The sequence below is a fragment of the Xenopus tropicalis genome, chromosome 6 (genome assembly GCF_000004195.4).
Source record: "Xenopus tropicalis strain Nigerian chromosome 6, UCB_Xtro_10.0, whole genome shotgun sequence".
Taxonomy (NCBI): Eukaryota; Metazoa; Chordata; class Amphibia; order Anura; family Pipidae; genus Xenopus; species Xenopus tropicalis.
The window spans coordinates 87,491,677-87,507,617 of record NC_030682.2 but is presented as its reverse complement, the minus strand read 5'-3'; the positions used below and the strand labels follow the sequence as shown (position 1 = coordinate 87,507,617).

The window sequence follows — 15,941 nt, the reverse complement described above, 5'->3', positions numbered from 1 at the left end:
ATTAGACCGGGTGCAGGCCCAATATCCCACAGATATCCTATAGGAAAATTACATGGCAATCTAACTATATGTATGGTATATAAAACCAAGATAAAAAGCTTCTGGTGGTATGAAGGACTGGAGGATTCTCTTGCATCTACAATTAAGCTTGAATCACCTACTTTGGATTATAATGGAAGTGTTTTATTGAGGGTTTACGTTTTTACATGTTTTGTAAATGCAAACTAAGCCTACACAGCATAACTGTTACACTGATAGTTGTCATTCTAGTCAAATATAAGGCCACAAAATAATAAACTGCAGATATATAATGTGAGTAATAATTTTTATTTCATAAAATAATGCTTTAAACACACTGTATAAAAGAATTAGGATTTTCAATAATTTATTATTATTTACATTAGAATTTAGTTCCTGTTAGAATACAGGGCTGAAAAGGAGATTTTTTTTTTATGCAAATAAATGACCGCCCATTTCAAGAAAATATCCATATGGCAGAAATCCCTTTATAAAAGTAATTGTAGAATTACCTTTTATTAAATATCTGAGTGGTATATTTAATATTGCTTAATATTGCACTGCTCAGTAGCAAAACAGCTTCAGGTAAATTTTCAATGCTTTAACAGTCTCTCAATGTATCCAAGAAATGTCACTTGCATTTGGCATATCTTTAAACATACTGATGTCCAAGGAATCAAACAAATGGAAACCTGCTCATAATATGCTTGTGGGAGACAATTTTAAATGACACATTCCCACAACAACAATCCACCAGCTACTGCTAATGTATATTTACTTCACCCACTGCATTCATTCCTCTTTTCACATTGTCAGAACTTTCTGATAAGTGCAGTTCCTAATGATACCCTTTCCTTGTTATTTCTTGTTTTCCTTACAACAATGAACTCATTCCAGCATTCCAATGTTTTTGTTTTCTCGGTGCTACTGGTATTCAAGAATCCAATTAAGGCTATGCAGTAATAATTGCCTGAGATCATGCACTACTAGGCCAGCCACTGTTTTCAATGCTGAGCTGATACTGAAAAGAGCAAATCTTCTGCATAAAAACGAAATCAACCTATTCTACTGCATTGATGCAGTGTATACACTTTGTGCATATTTCTACCAAGCGATGGATTTTCTTTGTTAAAAAGCCCATAAGAACAGCAGCACGCAACAGATTTTATCAAGATCAGCCATTCTCAAATGAAAGCTATCAGTCCAATATGTCTGTTTCAAATGGAACCAAGTGATAGTAGGACAAATTGGTGACGTAAGCTGATGGATCATCATTGTCCTCTGCATCTGGAGGGAATTCAGTCCCATTGCCATATCTAGGAAAAGAAATATATATTATTAAACTGAGTTTGGCACCAAGTGATTTATAATGCTTCCAAAAGCATATGAAATATTAATAACCAGTGTGAGGTTAGTAAATATATTTTTTTTATCTGGCTTATTTGTTCTTATTGCCATGTGATGAAGTTTCACAATATTTTCCCTTCAACCTCATATTAAGTCTAAGTTATATTTAATCATCAATTTATTGGTTAAATTAATTCATTTAAAATTAATCATTAATTACTGAGTAACAACATTTAATTTATTAAGGATCGCAGTTCATTTATAACTCATTTAAATAAACAGACTGGTGCATATTAATGATGGCACTCTAAGGCCGTCTGTGTGCAATAAGAGGTTGCACCATTGTCTCCCATTATAGTTTAAATAAACCTTATGCACAGGAATATTTCAATTCCTTATCACAATCCTAGTATCTTTTCATTAAATGTGTTGATTGAAATACAGCTGCTGCAGATAAATTCCCGTTCATCCCCTTTTTTGGAAATTAAAGGGGTTCTATACTATATGTTCAAAACCAGCAAAGTACCCATGGCTGTAATTAGCTAAGCACTGAGTAACAACATTAAAGGGCACATTTAGCAAAATGTGAGATTAGGGTTTACCATAGAAGAATGTACCCACTTTCTATTCATTCCTATGGGTTTTTAGAAGTATATTTATCAATGGGCGAAAGTTAGAGTTCATTATTTGGTAAATATTATTCTAAAAATAGCTTTTTAATGAACAGAAAGTGGGTGAATTTTTCTGTGTTAAACCCTAAACTCACACTTGATTCATTCAGCTTGGGAATGAAGAAATTCAGCTATCACTGGAATTTAGGTTGAATCATATCACAGTACTGATCATTGTGCTCAAAATCAACCTTTTTTTCAGTGCTTGTTTTATTTCCGTTCTGCAGGAGAAACCATTACAATGACTGTTTCATCAACAGAATGATAGTTTTCAATCCTATTCTACAAACTAGACTAGACTTGAGCACCTGATAATGGCAAAATTTTAATAAATGTTGCTCCTGGTCTAGTAACCTACAGCATCCAATTAAATGTGTCCTTTCAAACAGCAGACCAGTAAATTCTAATTGGATTTAATGACTCTGGAGCAAAGGTTGATTTTTCTTTTTTCATTATCCCCAATGTGTCACAAACCCAGCTAAAAGTTGTCTTGTCTCTAGGTGGCATGTTATAAAGAAGAAAGAAAACAGGTATGGGATCCGGAAACCTGTTATCCAGAAAGCTCCAAACATATTTCCCTTTTCTCTGCAATTATAAAACAGTACCTTATACTTTATCCCAACTAAGATATAATTAATCCTTGTTGGAGACAAAACTACTGGGTTTATTCAATGTTTGAAATGTTTTTTACCAGATATAAGATATGGAGATCCAAATTACATAAAAGTCCCTGATCTTGAGAACTCCAGGTCCCGAGCATTCTTGATTACAGGTCCCATACCTGTAAAGACTAAGTTGAGGTAAGGCTAGCATGCTTGTGCAGTTTGGAGTCCGGTACATTAACTAGTTGATTTACTATTGGCATATCCCACAATCCATCTTTATGTACAGTAATGCAAAATTAACTTTTTAATTAACGTGTCCCATTTTTTAGAATGTGGCGAAGCAATGAAGACAAAATGCAGAGTAAACTAGGTATTAAAATATGAGGCAGTAAATATTTTGTATCTAATGCAGTTTAGTTAAAGTGCCCTATTACAGTGAGGGCCCACTCAATGTGTAGGAAACTAAAATCCCAATTCTAGGGGGGCGGAGCCGCATGCCGAGCTAGTAAGCTGCGTGGTGAGGTTGCTCCGCTGAAAGTCATCCTGAAACTACAACTTAGGACCCCGAGATTTATACCAAACTACCTCAGCTCGTTACCCCTAAACCCCTGGTGCCACGGAGCCCGAAAAATGGGGAAACATACGCAGAAGACACGCTCAGACGCCGCTGCAAAACTAGAGCAGTATGCGCGCACTATAATCCAAGATGGCGCCCGCAGCACTCCTCCATCTCCCGACCGGCAGACGCAAGTGGAACAGGAGCCAAGTAACCCAAACGCCCCTACACCTAATGCACAGGACATCCTAACGGCAATTGCAAACTGCCAAGCTACACTTACCGCCACGCTGACCACCAAGATAGAGGAGGTGAAGGTGGAGCTATCATTACTAAAACACGATGTCCAGAATATACGTGAAAGAACAGGTGCAATCGAGGGGCGGGTAAGCATCCTAGAAGATAGGACAACTCCACTCCCAAATGAACTCGCTCAGATACATAAAGCACTAAAGCAGGCCACTGAGCGCATGGAAGACATGGAGAACCGACAGAGGCGCTCCAACATCAGGGTGGTGGGACTCCCTGAGAGGAGCGAGGGCCAAAACCCTGAGCAGTTTGCAGAGCAGTGGCTCAAAGAAATGTTGGGAATGGACATATTTACGCAACAGTTTGTCGCAGAGAGGGCCCACCGGGTCCCTACAAGAGCCCCACCTCCAGGAGCACCTCCACGGCCCTTCCTTATTAAGCTCCTAAACTACCGTGATCGGGACATCGCACTACAGGCGGCAAGAAAGAAAGGAGATATACAATACCAAGGCACCCGAGTATCCCTGTACCCGGACTATTCTGCAGCACTCCAGCGTCAACGTGGTACCTTCTACGGAGTCAAGAGGCGCCTACGAGACCTGGGAATCAACTACAGCATGATTTTTCCTGCCAAGCTGAGAGTCATGGACGGAGGCAGAGTCCACATTTTTGAACAACCTGCCGGGGCGGAACACTGGATCGAATCCCGCGCATCACCACCACAACGTAACCCACAGCGGCCCAGTCCAGCGCACTCTCCAAGGCAACAGGACACCTAGCAGCAATCCGATATGGTGCCGTAAGTAACCAGGCAACTGGGCCGCCTAACTCTAAGAGCCCAGAAGTCACACATAAGACGCTGCTGGGGACACTGACAGCCTGCATTACTTTACTGCCAGTATAACAGGAACCGCAACCACCGTACAGGCCATGGGCAGGGAAAACGGGTACACTGAAGGGCCACAGCACTTAAAGTACACTCCACAACGGGGCCCAAGCGAGGGAAACAGCGGAGTAGACCCTCAATTACCTCAATAACTTGTATTTAACTTTGCCAGTTGAAAGCGACGGCAGAGAAACCAGTTCCTTAAAAGTTAAGTTGACACTGTTCACAGCCTGGTTGACTATCTGGCTATAGCTCCAGGCTCCTACTCCATGAAACCAGTTAAGGGATTAATGTATCTCCAGATGTTTTTTGGGGGGATACCGGGAGGGGGGACAGTTGGGGAGGGAATTGCACTATTTTCTTCTTTGTTATTTCTTATTCATAACACTTTAATTTATGCCGGTGGATGGGCGTCCACACTATGTTTTTCTACAGTAAATGCGCCAGTCTGTGGGTTAGTAACTGTATGTAAAAGACGTGTACTATGGCAGGGCCGACCATTAAGCTAATCTCCTGGAACGTCAGGGGTATGAATGATAAAATCAAAAGGGCAGTAATATTAGACCACCTTAAAAGGCTCAAGGCTGACATAATATTACTCCAAGAAACGCATCTAGTGGGTCAAAGGGTAAGGGCTCTGAATAAGCGTTGGCTAAACCCCACATTCCACGCTGAATATTCCACATACTCAAGGGGAGTGGCTATACTCTTTAGGAAAACAATTGCGTCTCAAGTAGACAAGATAGTCACAGACAGATATGGAAGGTTCATAATCCTAAAAGTCATGATAAACATGAAAACATTCATACTAGTCAACATATACTCTCCCCCACCTGGTGAGCTAACTACACTCCAGACCATCCTAGAGAAAGTGGCAGAGTTGGGAGATTACCCCACCTTCTGGCTAGGTGACTTTAACGCAGTCCCTGACCCTGCACAAGATAGATTAAAACCACTCAAGGGGGAAACAAGTGCATTTGGTGATTGGCTGAGAGCCACAAACTTAACCGATATTTGGAGATGGCTGCACCCAACGCTACAGCAGTACTCATGCTATACAGTAACAACCTCTGCTCTTTCCCGAATAGACTTGGCACTAGCCTCCCCGTCTGCTCTGCAGATGGTGGCTAGTACATCCTATGCCCCAAGAATATGCTCAGATCATGCCCCTCTTCAATTAGAATTGCGGCTGAGTGAAGGGAAAGGGCCAAGGCAGTGGAGATTACCTCCTAAATGGATCACACACAATTTTGTCCAAGGCGCCTTTAAATCCCAAATCAGAGAATTCTGGGAGATAAACGCAGAAACAGCCCCCCACCAAGTGGTATGGGATGCAAGCAAAGCCTACTCAAGGGGAGCATACATCTCACTAATCAAAGAGGCCAGACGCCAACAAGACTCTGAACTAGAAACCCTACGGGAAACTCAGGGGGAAGCCGAAAAGGCATATCTTAACGACCCATCTGACACAAAAGGGGCAACCCTTGAGATTACCCAGCGAGACGTTAACTTAGCGTATATACATAAACACACTCAATGGGAACTCACAAGGGCTGCCTCCTGGTATGAAAAAGGTGACAAATGCGGTAAGCTGCTAGCCATTCTTGCTAGGGAGCCTACGCAAGTGACATCCATCCCAAGAATACTTACCCCTAACGGCCAAGAAGTGCTTACACAAGACCGAATCCAAGCTGAATTTGTTAGCTTCTACACTACCCTCTATCAGTCCAAAATAAACTATACACCAGAGACCCTAACCCAGTAGCGAAATACCAATCCCACAATTAAGTTACAGGGACGCTGAAGCCCTAAATAAAGAAATTACTCCAGATGAGGTCGCGGTGGCCATAGACAGTTTCCCCAATGGGAAGTCCCCCGGTCCTGACGGACTGCCCATTGAATGGTACAAAGCAAACACAGAAACAATAATACCACAACTATGTAATATGTTCAATAAAGTCACGCAGGGAGCCCGTCTACCAGAGAGTGCCAAACTAGCCACCATTTCCCTAATTCTAAAGCAAGGGAAACCCCCGGAAAACTGCGGATCTTATAGGCCAATCTCATTGTTAAATTCTGACATCAAAATACTGGCCAAAGTTCTAGCTAACAGGCTCAAGCAGGTCATAGAACTCCTAATACACCCCGACCAAACTGGCTTTATGCCAGGTAGGGCCACGGATGTTAACATCAGGCGCCTGTATACCAATATCTGGGCCAAACACGACAATAGAGGGGAAAGAGTAGTGGTGGCACTAGACACCGAAAAAGCATTCGATACCGTGGAGTGGCCGTATCTCTGGGCCCTACTTGCAAGATATGGGCTGGGGCCTCAGTTTATTGCATGGGTAAAAGCCCTATATGACTCACCAGCTGCCAGGATCCTAGTCAACGGGGAACTATCACAGACATTCCCCCTGGCACGGGGAACTAGGCAGGGATGCCCACTCTCGCCATTCTTGTTTGCACTGGCCATAGAGCCCCTGGCCATCAGAATACGCAATAATCCTGGCATACAAGGTCTTAAGCTGCGGAAAATAGAGGAGAAAATCTCGCTCTATGCAGATGATATGTTAATGTATCTGGCTAATCCTAAGCAGTCCCTTTCGGAACTTCTCACCGAGATCTTGAGATTTGGTGGTCTGTCAGGTCTCAAGGTCAATTGGACAAAATCCCTGGTATTCCCTATTGATAGTGAGAGTGTCAGAGATCCACTGCACGGCCCCCAACTTCAATGGGTCACCTCCTTCACTTACCTAGGCATAGTGATACACAGCGACCTAGCACAATTTGTAGAGCTGAACCTAACTCCTGCCCTTAAGTCCCTCAGATCCAAGCTACACCATTGGGCCAATCTGCCACTCTCTCTACCTGGCCGCATCAACATCCTAAAAATGGTCTGCTTACCAAAATTTTTGTACATATTCCACGCGCCAATCTCGCCTACAAAGAAGTGGTTCAGGGAAATTGACGTATGTGTAAGAGAGTTTATTTGGGCGGGGGAACGACCGAGAATCAGTTTTCCAATGCTCCAATCCCCGGTTAAGAAAGGAGGCTTAGCCCTACCTAACTTTCAATTATACTTTTACGCAAGCCAACTGGTATATGCAAGGTGGTGGCTAACCCCAGACCCCAACAACCAAGCCACAGTATTAGAAGCTGCGGTAATCTCCTCATTCGAGGCACTGGCTAACCAACTCTACAGAGGGCTACCACCACTCTACCCCTTAACACCCCCAATGAAGACTGTTACCCAGGTCTTTGCCAGTACGGTAGGACAATTTCACCAAAAAGCAGGCAGCTGGTCTAAATGGACACCACTGTGGGGTAATAACTCCCTTGCACAATTTAAGTTCTTCCCGGATGCCAACCTTTGGGCTGCTGTAGGGGTGAAATGCTTAAGCGACGTGGTTGAACAAAGAGCACTTAAGCAGTTCGCCCAACTAAAACAGGAATTTGGTCTGCAAAGTTACATGGTATTCAGGTACCTCCAGCTGAAACATGCATACCAGGTCCAATTCTCTAGGGAACCCCCTAGCATAACGGAGAGTACTTTGGAACGGTATCTACACAGACCTGACCTCCCCAAACCACTCAGCTGGCTCTATGCTATACTTCTACAAAATAACTTTGATCCAGTAAACCACATTAAACTGAAATGGGCCCAAGACCTTCCTCAGCTAGATAGGGAAACCTGGGAGGACATACTCGAGCAAATTTCTGAAATAAATATAGCTACAAGGGACCGCTATATTCACGTTAAATTTCTCAACAGAGTCTATTTAACTCCCCACAGGCTGGCGCAAATGTATCAGGGTTACCCAGATGTGTGTGTGAAATGTAATCTAGCTCAGGGTAACTATTTGCATGTGTTCTGGGACTGTCCCAAAATCCAACGTTTCTGGACTGAAATACTTACCTATCTCGGCTCTACACTGGAACTACCGAATATTCGGACAGCCACATTCTGCTTATTAGGCCACACTGAAGGCCTCACCATACCCCCTGGAGACAGACTATGTCTGCAACATCTTTTGCACTACGCCAGAAAAGCCATACTACTCACCTGGAAGGCCACTGAGCCACCTATGCTTAGATTCTGGACCAAGCTAATAGACGATATACTGCCACGGCAAAAACTCACCTATCTCGCTCGAGGGTGTCCAACCAAGTTCGAGAAAGTCTGGAGCCGCTGGTTGGCGGACCCACGATTGCACAATACAGCAGACCAAAATGGCTAGCTTAATGGTATAAAAAGCTCTAACAATTACCTGTATCTAACCTGCATAAATGGTAGCCGAGTAATTATGGGCGCCCACCACCACCTTTATCTATCTTCTCTTTTTTTTTTTTTTTCTTTTCTATTCTATCTCAAAGTTTAATTTTGTGTAATGTTGTAAAAACCAATAAAGAAAAACTTACAAAAAAAAAAAATCCCAATTCTATTAATTTCACTTTCTTTAACTTCCAATACAAAGTGAGCATTAAAATATTGGGTAAATCTCATATATACCTAATAAATGCAGAAGCATCAAAAAGAAGCCAACTCACCACTGGGCATTGCAATTAAACTCTTTGAAACAGTATAGTGTATCTCAACCCCTCCCATTGTGGAGTGATGAATTCTGGTACTGGAAGTCCCTTGGCTGTCCAGACAATCAGTACATCACCCACTATGGACAGCAGAAAGACTTTAAGTCCCAGAATCTATCGCTTTACAATGGAACAAGATAATGGAGAGGCTGTTTAGAACTTGCTTAAAAAAGCTATGAGTACTATTAAAGTGTGTGTGGAGAGGGGTAATAATAGCCAGCAATTAACAGCTAATAATTATCCTAATGTGGGGTTTGCATTTATTAATGAGCCCAGATGTCAACTGTTCAATAATCACCAAATACATATGACTTATATATGCAACACTGGATACACAAACTAAGCCACAAAATATGATACTATGCCTTTAAACCCCATAACCTAAAACCTGATATTAGTGTTGCCTCAGATGCTACTGCCCAAATCCCAGAAATATCTTCTGCTTGGATTGTTAAAATTGCCCTATAATTACTGCTCTGCAATCTCCGTTCATCATCACCCTGACATTTACAGCTCAAAAACCTGACTGAGATATTTCCAAGCATGTTTACAGATGAAGGATTCTAAATCAAATCTTTAAAAAGAGGATTATGAACAAAGCTAAGGTTGCCTGCTTCAGATAAGGTTTGCTTCTTAGAGGCGTATCTCAGCAATTTGTAAAGTGCTCTGCTAAATACTCTGCCGACCTCTGTACAGCTTTTTGATTACTTTTAAAACCTGCTTGGTCTTTTGATTTTTAGTCATTTGATTGCCTACCTTGCATGCTGTCCTGTGTACTCTTCTGGGTTTGTAATGAAGGCATTAAAGGAGCAGTTCAGTGTAAAAATTAAACTGCGCAAAATTAAAATTGTTTTCAATATAGTTAGTTAAGCAAAAATGTAATCTATAAAGGCTGGAGCGGGCAGATGTCTAACATAATGGCCAGAACACTGCTTCCTCCTTTACGGCTCTCCCCCATATGTTATAAAAGGAACTAAGTTTGCCCAGGAACAGTCACCCATGACAACCAATAAGATGTTTGTTTTTAAACAGGTGACCAGTATATGCTACCTGCTGATCAGTTGCTATGGGCTATTACTCCTGGGCAAACTTAGTGCCTTTTATTACATAACCCCATAAGCTGTTAGCAGTCAGTAACCAATCAGTGACTTGAGGGGGGGTGCATATGGGATATAACTGTTCAGTTTGCATTTGAATCTGACCTGCGTGCTCACATGTGCCCCCCCCTAAAGTCACTGACTAACTAAGAGGATAGAGAGCTGAAAGCAGGAAGTAGAGTTCTGTATATTATGTTAGACATCCACTCACACCTTTATAGATTAAATTTTTGCCTAACTAACTACATTGCAAATATTTTTTATTTTGCATAGTCTATCCATTTTACCCAGTTTCATTTTTACACTGAATTGTTACTTTAAGTAAAACCCTTTATACCAGTGCAGCTCAGAGACTTTTGACTCCTTCCTGTGTAAGTACGCGACGCAGTGTATGTACGCATACCCAATAAACATGCAATTTCTAGAGCATTTGAGTGCAAGGGGACTGTCAACAGGCAAGACTAACTGCTTCATTTGGAACTGCTTGATACTCATGTGCAATCGCAATTGCTGTTCTGATTGTTCAGCCCCCACCCATGTGCTAGCAAATATCCAGTACCCCTGTGCTATATAGCCCTTACTGTTAATGGAGGTCACTTTTGCTGTTAATGGAGGTCGCACAGTGTCAATTTCTCGTACACAAATAATGTTATACCACATTGCAGTACAACAAAAGTAAAAAAACACTAGGCCCACCCAGTGACTAAAACTGCTGACTTTAACCTTGGGCCAGTGAACCTCTTTTTAAAAACATAATGGCCAAAGGGAGTTTCCTGCAGAGCTTTGGACAAATATACAGTACATAAACTGCCAAGAATACTATGCGCAAGACCTAGAAGCAAGGTAACTTCTGGTCTACCTTAAGCAGTCAATCTTGGGCTGATGCAGCTCCAAAATAACAGCCTTTGTTAAAAAAACAAAAACAAAAAAACAAATTGTAAACCCATGTGCAGCATGCAAACTGCAAAAAAAGCCTGCAATCAGCCACTTGAAAATGTGCGGGTTGACCTGCACCCAACCCGCCCCACCTCTGACATCATGGAGGGGATGGGGCAGGTGTGTGTCTATAAACAGTCGCGGGCAAGGGGGGCAGCAGAAAGAGCTCAGCCTGAACCCACCTGTGACCTGAATATATTGGAGTGTGTTGGCCTGAACCCACTCCCACCCGCAGGTAAAGCCACAGGTTTTCAGGCCAGCATGCACATCACTATGCATATCACTGTGCATATATTGCTGCAGGTCTCTGCTCCCTGTTTTGGAGGGCAGAGACCTAAGGCTCTTTGTTAGAGAAGGGTGGGTGAGGGGAGGCAACGTAGGCATCAACCCTTCTGCCTCATACCTTGTCGCAGAGGTGCAGGTCATTTAGTGACTCTAAGGCAGCTGGGGTGGGGTGTGCCTCTTGGCACTGCCATTTAATGGTTACCTAGCAGCTGACACTTCACTTGGGACTTACTCAAACCAAAAGAACTCGGTCATGCTACAGAGCAATCAAAGAAAGACAAACTCCCTTAAGTTTGCTTAAAACCTTTAATGAGAAAGAATAAGAATAAATGCCTTAAGCATTTCTCTATCATTTGCACATTTAACTCTTTCTCTGCCAGGTGACGTGGCTGCTTCTGCTCCACCCATACCCCAGCAATACACGTTTTTATATTCAGATTAATATAACCCCTGAAATGCAGAATGGGCAATCCAATTAGTTGAAAGTTTCTTTTTTAGGTTAGAGTGCCAGATGCTAATTTCTGTTCTAAAGTACTAAAGTGTAATACATTGCATTTTGCTCAGCAATTCAAACCAACAGTCAGCACTTGATTCAAATGAAACTCTCAAAAAGATATTTAGGGTTGTGACGTAAATGAATAATAGATGATCTATGATCAACAAACTATTTGGCAATATTTCGGAATTACTGTTCTGGGCCAAGAAAAATGACATATGAGACCCAGTGTGGTACACAGGTGGCAGTAGTTTCTCAGTAGCTGTAATAAACATACTGAGGCTTCAGTTTCTATGCAGACAACAAAAGGCACAAGCAGGGGCCTGTAGCTCACTAATTTATTCATTCCTAATCCTGTTATAATTACTAATCCTGTTATATAACAATCCTGTTGAATATACAAAAATATATGTAAACTATTTTATATTTACTATATTTACTATTGCATTGCAGAAGGGCAGGGTAGGTGCAAGCCAGGCCCCTCTGAAGATGCATGCACAGAGGGTTACACTCACTTCTGAGGTGTGCAGAGACAAAATACTATTATCTCATAAAGAAGTCATGGCAAAAAAAGAATAGTTTCTATTGCAGAAATTATTTATACTCACAAATGATCTGTGGAATCAACATCCAAATCTGGATCTTTAACATGGGGAATACTGTGATCAATCACTATGGTTTCTGTGTTTGCTAAACAGAATCCATTGGAACGCATGATTTCTGAAAAGGATTGAAAAAAAAGGAGTTTAGCATCTTGCCCAAAAAAGTAGTTATTATGATACAAGAACTGAACACATTTACAGGTACACAATTATAATAACAGTACATTGTTCTATTGGTTGTAGGAATGGTTGTGCATTTGATAATTATGAATACATGTGTTTTCAGGTTTTTCAAGTGCAGGTATAGGATCCCTTATGCAGAAACCCATTATCCAAAAAATTCCAAATTATGTAAAGGCCATCTTCCATAGACTCTATTTGAATCAAACAATTCTAATTTTTAAATATGCTTTCCTTTTTCTCTGTAATAATAAAATAGTACCTTGTAGTGTGTAAAAATCCTTACTTGAGGCAAAACAATTCTGCACAGTACTCATTAAAAGCAAAATTACATCTATTTGAAAGAAGGGTTTACTATTACTTTATTGTTCTCTAACTGATCAAAGTGCAGTTTTTATTTTACTTTACTTAAGTAAGATGATCTATCATACAATCAATACTTCACTGCCAAGAAATGGCTTTGTAATCATAAAAATTGCAGGATGCTTGCTTGGCTTTACCCATAAATAACCTGAAGTTGGCATCACCTAGACACTGGAGTACTTGCCTCAGAAAGAAATTGTCATGCTAAATATCTATTGATTTCAAACTACAATCAAGCTGGGGGACCTAAGGGAACCCCTTAGATATAAATAATTTGGGCTACAAAAGAAAATGGATACAGGTATGTATAGATAGCGGGAATTGAATTCCCATTGAGGAATAGGGGTTTGGGAGTGATTGGGGTTACTGCAGAAAATTCTTTTACTGGATCTATGGTGTATTATTAAAAATGCTGAATTGGTTAGTATAATGTTGAAATAAACTACAAAATAATTTTTAGCGCTCAAATAATCAGTATTATATATGCAAGTGTTGGATTTCTGTGATCCTGCATTCCAAAAGCAACAGCAAATACTTAAATATTTATCAATTTATTATAAATGTAAGATTTAAGAGCTTCTGGGTCACAATTACTAAGAGCTGGGAAGATGCAAAGTGCAAAACTTGGCACAATCCTGTGCCCACCACAATAGTTAAATCCATCTGTACGTCTGACTCAAGCTGCATCTTTATTACCATCTGGATCATTATGGCCATGGGCATTCTCTTACCCATTATTCATTTGCTCACAAAGCAGTTACAGCACACAAGCATAGCACAATGTAAGTTTACACAATTACACAATAAAGTCATAAAAGCACATTAGCCTATAGGTGCTATAATGGGTAGGGATGTACCCAATGCAGGTTTCAGTTCGGGATTCGGCCAAGATTTGGCCCTTTTCAGCAGGATTCGGGCAAAAACCGAATTCAAATCCTTAAAATCCCGTGACTTTTTGTTACATAAACACGGAAGCTTAGCACACAGTTCTCTTTAGCCCTTTATTGTCCTAATTTGCATTTGCAAATCATGGTTCTAATTTGGTTCGGTATTTGCCCAAATAACAAATATTGCTGTATTTTGACTAACATGCTTACTTTCCCAAAAAGAGCTATTTATTAAGTAAAGATATAGAACTGAAGAGGGTATAAACCCAAAGTACAGTGCAAAAAAATTGTAGTCTGTTCCCTGCAAGCCTCATCAGTTTACCACTGCTGGGTACAGGCCCAGCTACATATCAGACCAAAAGACTTGCAGCATTCTATAGAAGTTCTCAGCAATGCAAACATTTTACTTTAAAAAAATATATATGTATATCCTATTATGTTAACGATGTAGCATGTATCTTGTAACAGTGTTTCCTGTTACATATAAGCAGATAGCTTATTAATATTTCTATAGCACCAACATATTATATTTTTTTTTTTACAGAGAATGCTTATTCATATACCCTTCTGCCCCAGTTACATCAGAGGTCAGTTTATTAGTCTGCCAGGCTGCTGTACTATTAAAGTGAACATGCAGAAGGAGCTTCTCTGGGCACTTTTGCAGTCTACTTTAATATTACACCACAAGCACTAGGTGTTATATCCTATGCATGGGATCTCTCCAACCAGATGCCTTTCCTGCACTGTTTGGGTACAGAAGGGAGTCTGTTTTGAGAGGTGCTACAGACTCACCTCACTATGTGGTACCATATGCCTGTAAGTTATATTACAGTTCATTGTGTGTGGCTTGTAAGGGATGGGGCAGTGTCCCCAAGGCAGGCTTGTGACTTTGACAGCAGCTGCAGACCCACCACATTGTGTGGTATCATATCCTTGTAATTTCACTACTTGTAATGAGGTACTATATATCAAAATAAGCCTTTTTTGAGATGCACATCACTGTGTCCTTACCAGAAAGAATGCTCTTACTGTATTATATATAAAAGATAAAGATATCAGAATGAAACTGCACTTGAATTTTAATGTAGCTTCCCAGTTAACAAAGCCTCTGTCCTGGCTCCCAGTCAAGCAGTGCATTAAGTTTACAATTCCTACCCTGCCCTTTAGAGCCCAGCATTCTTGTTTTTCTTTCTATATATCAGCTCTCATCTCCCCATACACTCCCTCTCGGGCCCTGTGCTCAGCTCAAGACAATCTACTGACCATGCAGTTTACCCCAAAAGCTAAGCCATGCATAAAACCTTTTTTGCTGATTCCTCCTCCCCCCACCTCTCGATTGCTCTAGCAACAACCCCTTTGCCCTATGCACTTCTTTCCCCTCCTTATTTTGTTTCTGTCTCCTCTTCTTGATAAATTGTAAGGTCTTCCAGGCAGGGAACTCATCCCAAGTGTACAGAAACACCTAGGACTTATTATTTCTACAATCATATTGTTACTATACACCTGTTAGTGTTTTATGCCTTGTAAAACACTGCATATATTTGTGCTGCTATATAAAAAAAATAATTACAATACAGTAGAGCAATGCTATATTACTTCACTTTATATGTATGTATATAGCCATCTAGTGGTGCCTGTAGAAAGTACATGCTTTTTGCACACATAAATCCACCTCCGCTATGAACTTCAGTATGCCTGTATCTGTGAAATAGACACTTATTACAAAAAAAATTGGTGGCTAACCCACCACAATTACTTTGCTCTGGGATTTAGTTTAAAATTATATTTAAGCTTTCAGCAAATGACGTAAACAACTGTAAAATTATATAAATAATGGATGTAATAATAACTACAAATCACTACTGGCGTTGTACCCCATTTTCAGGATAAGACTTTCTCTTGAATTACAGAGACGTAGTTCCCACTGTGTTATATTGTTATAGTGTTATATTTTATCATCTCTCACCAAATGTTAATGCAAAAGATAAATTTAACTGATATCATTGTCTGAAAATGGTGTTATTATTTTTCCCCCAATGTTAAAAAAGAAAATTAAACTCTTAAACTCTTCAAAACTGGAGAATGTCCATATTTTTTCAAGTATTGAATGCGGCTTTCCAAAAAAGTTATGTTCTTTTTAAATATTAGGCAAGAATTTTTCTTAATCTAG

The 15,941-nt window shown here is 40.6% G+C and overlaps 1 protein-coding gene across 1 annotated transcript in view; it reads right to left on the bottom strand.

The window, feature by feature from the left end:
* Positions 1-308: 308 nt before the first annotated feature.
* pxdc1 (PX domain containing 1) overlaps positions 309-15,941 on the bottom strand; it is a 39,562-nt gene continuing 23,929 nt past the window's right edge. The window contains 2 exon segments of the mRNA NM_001130262.1: positions 309-1,334; positions 12,348-12,459. Coding sequence (NP_001123734.1) covers positions 1,217-1,334; positions 12,348-12,459 — 230 coding nt within the window. The 3' untranslated portion in view covers positions 309-1,216.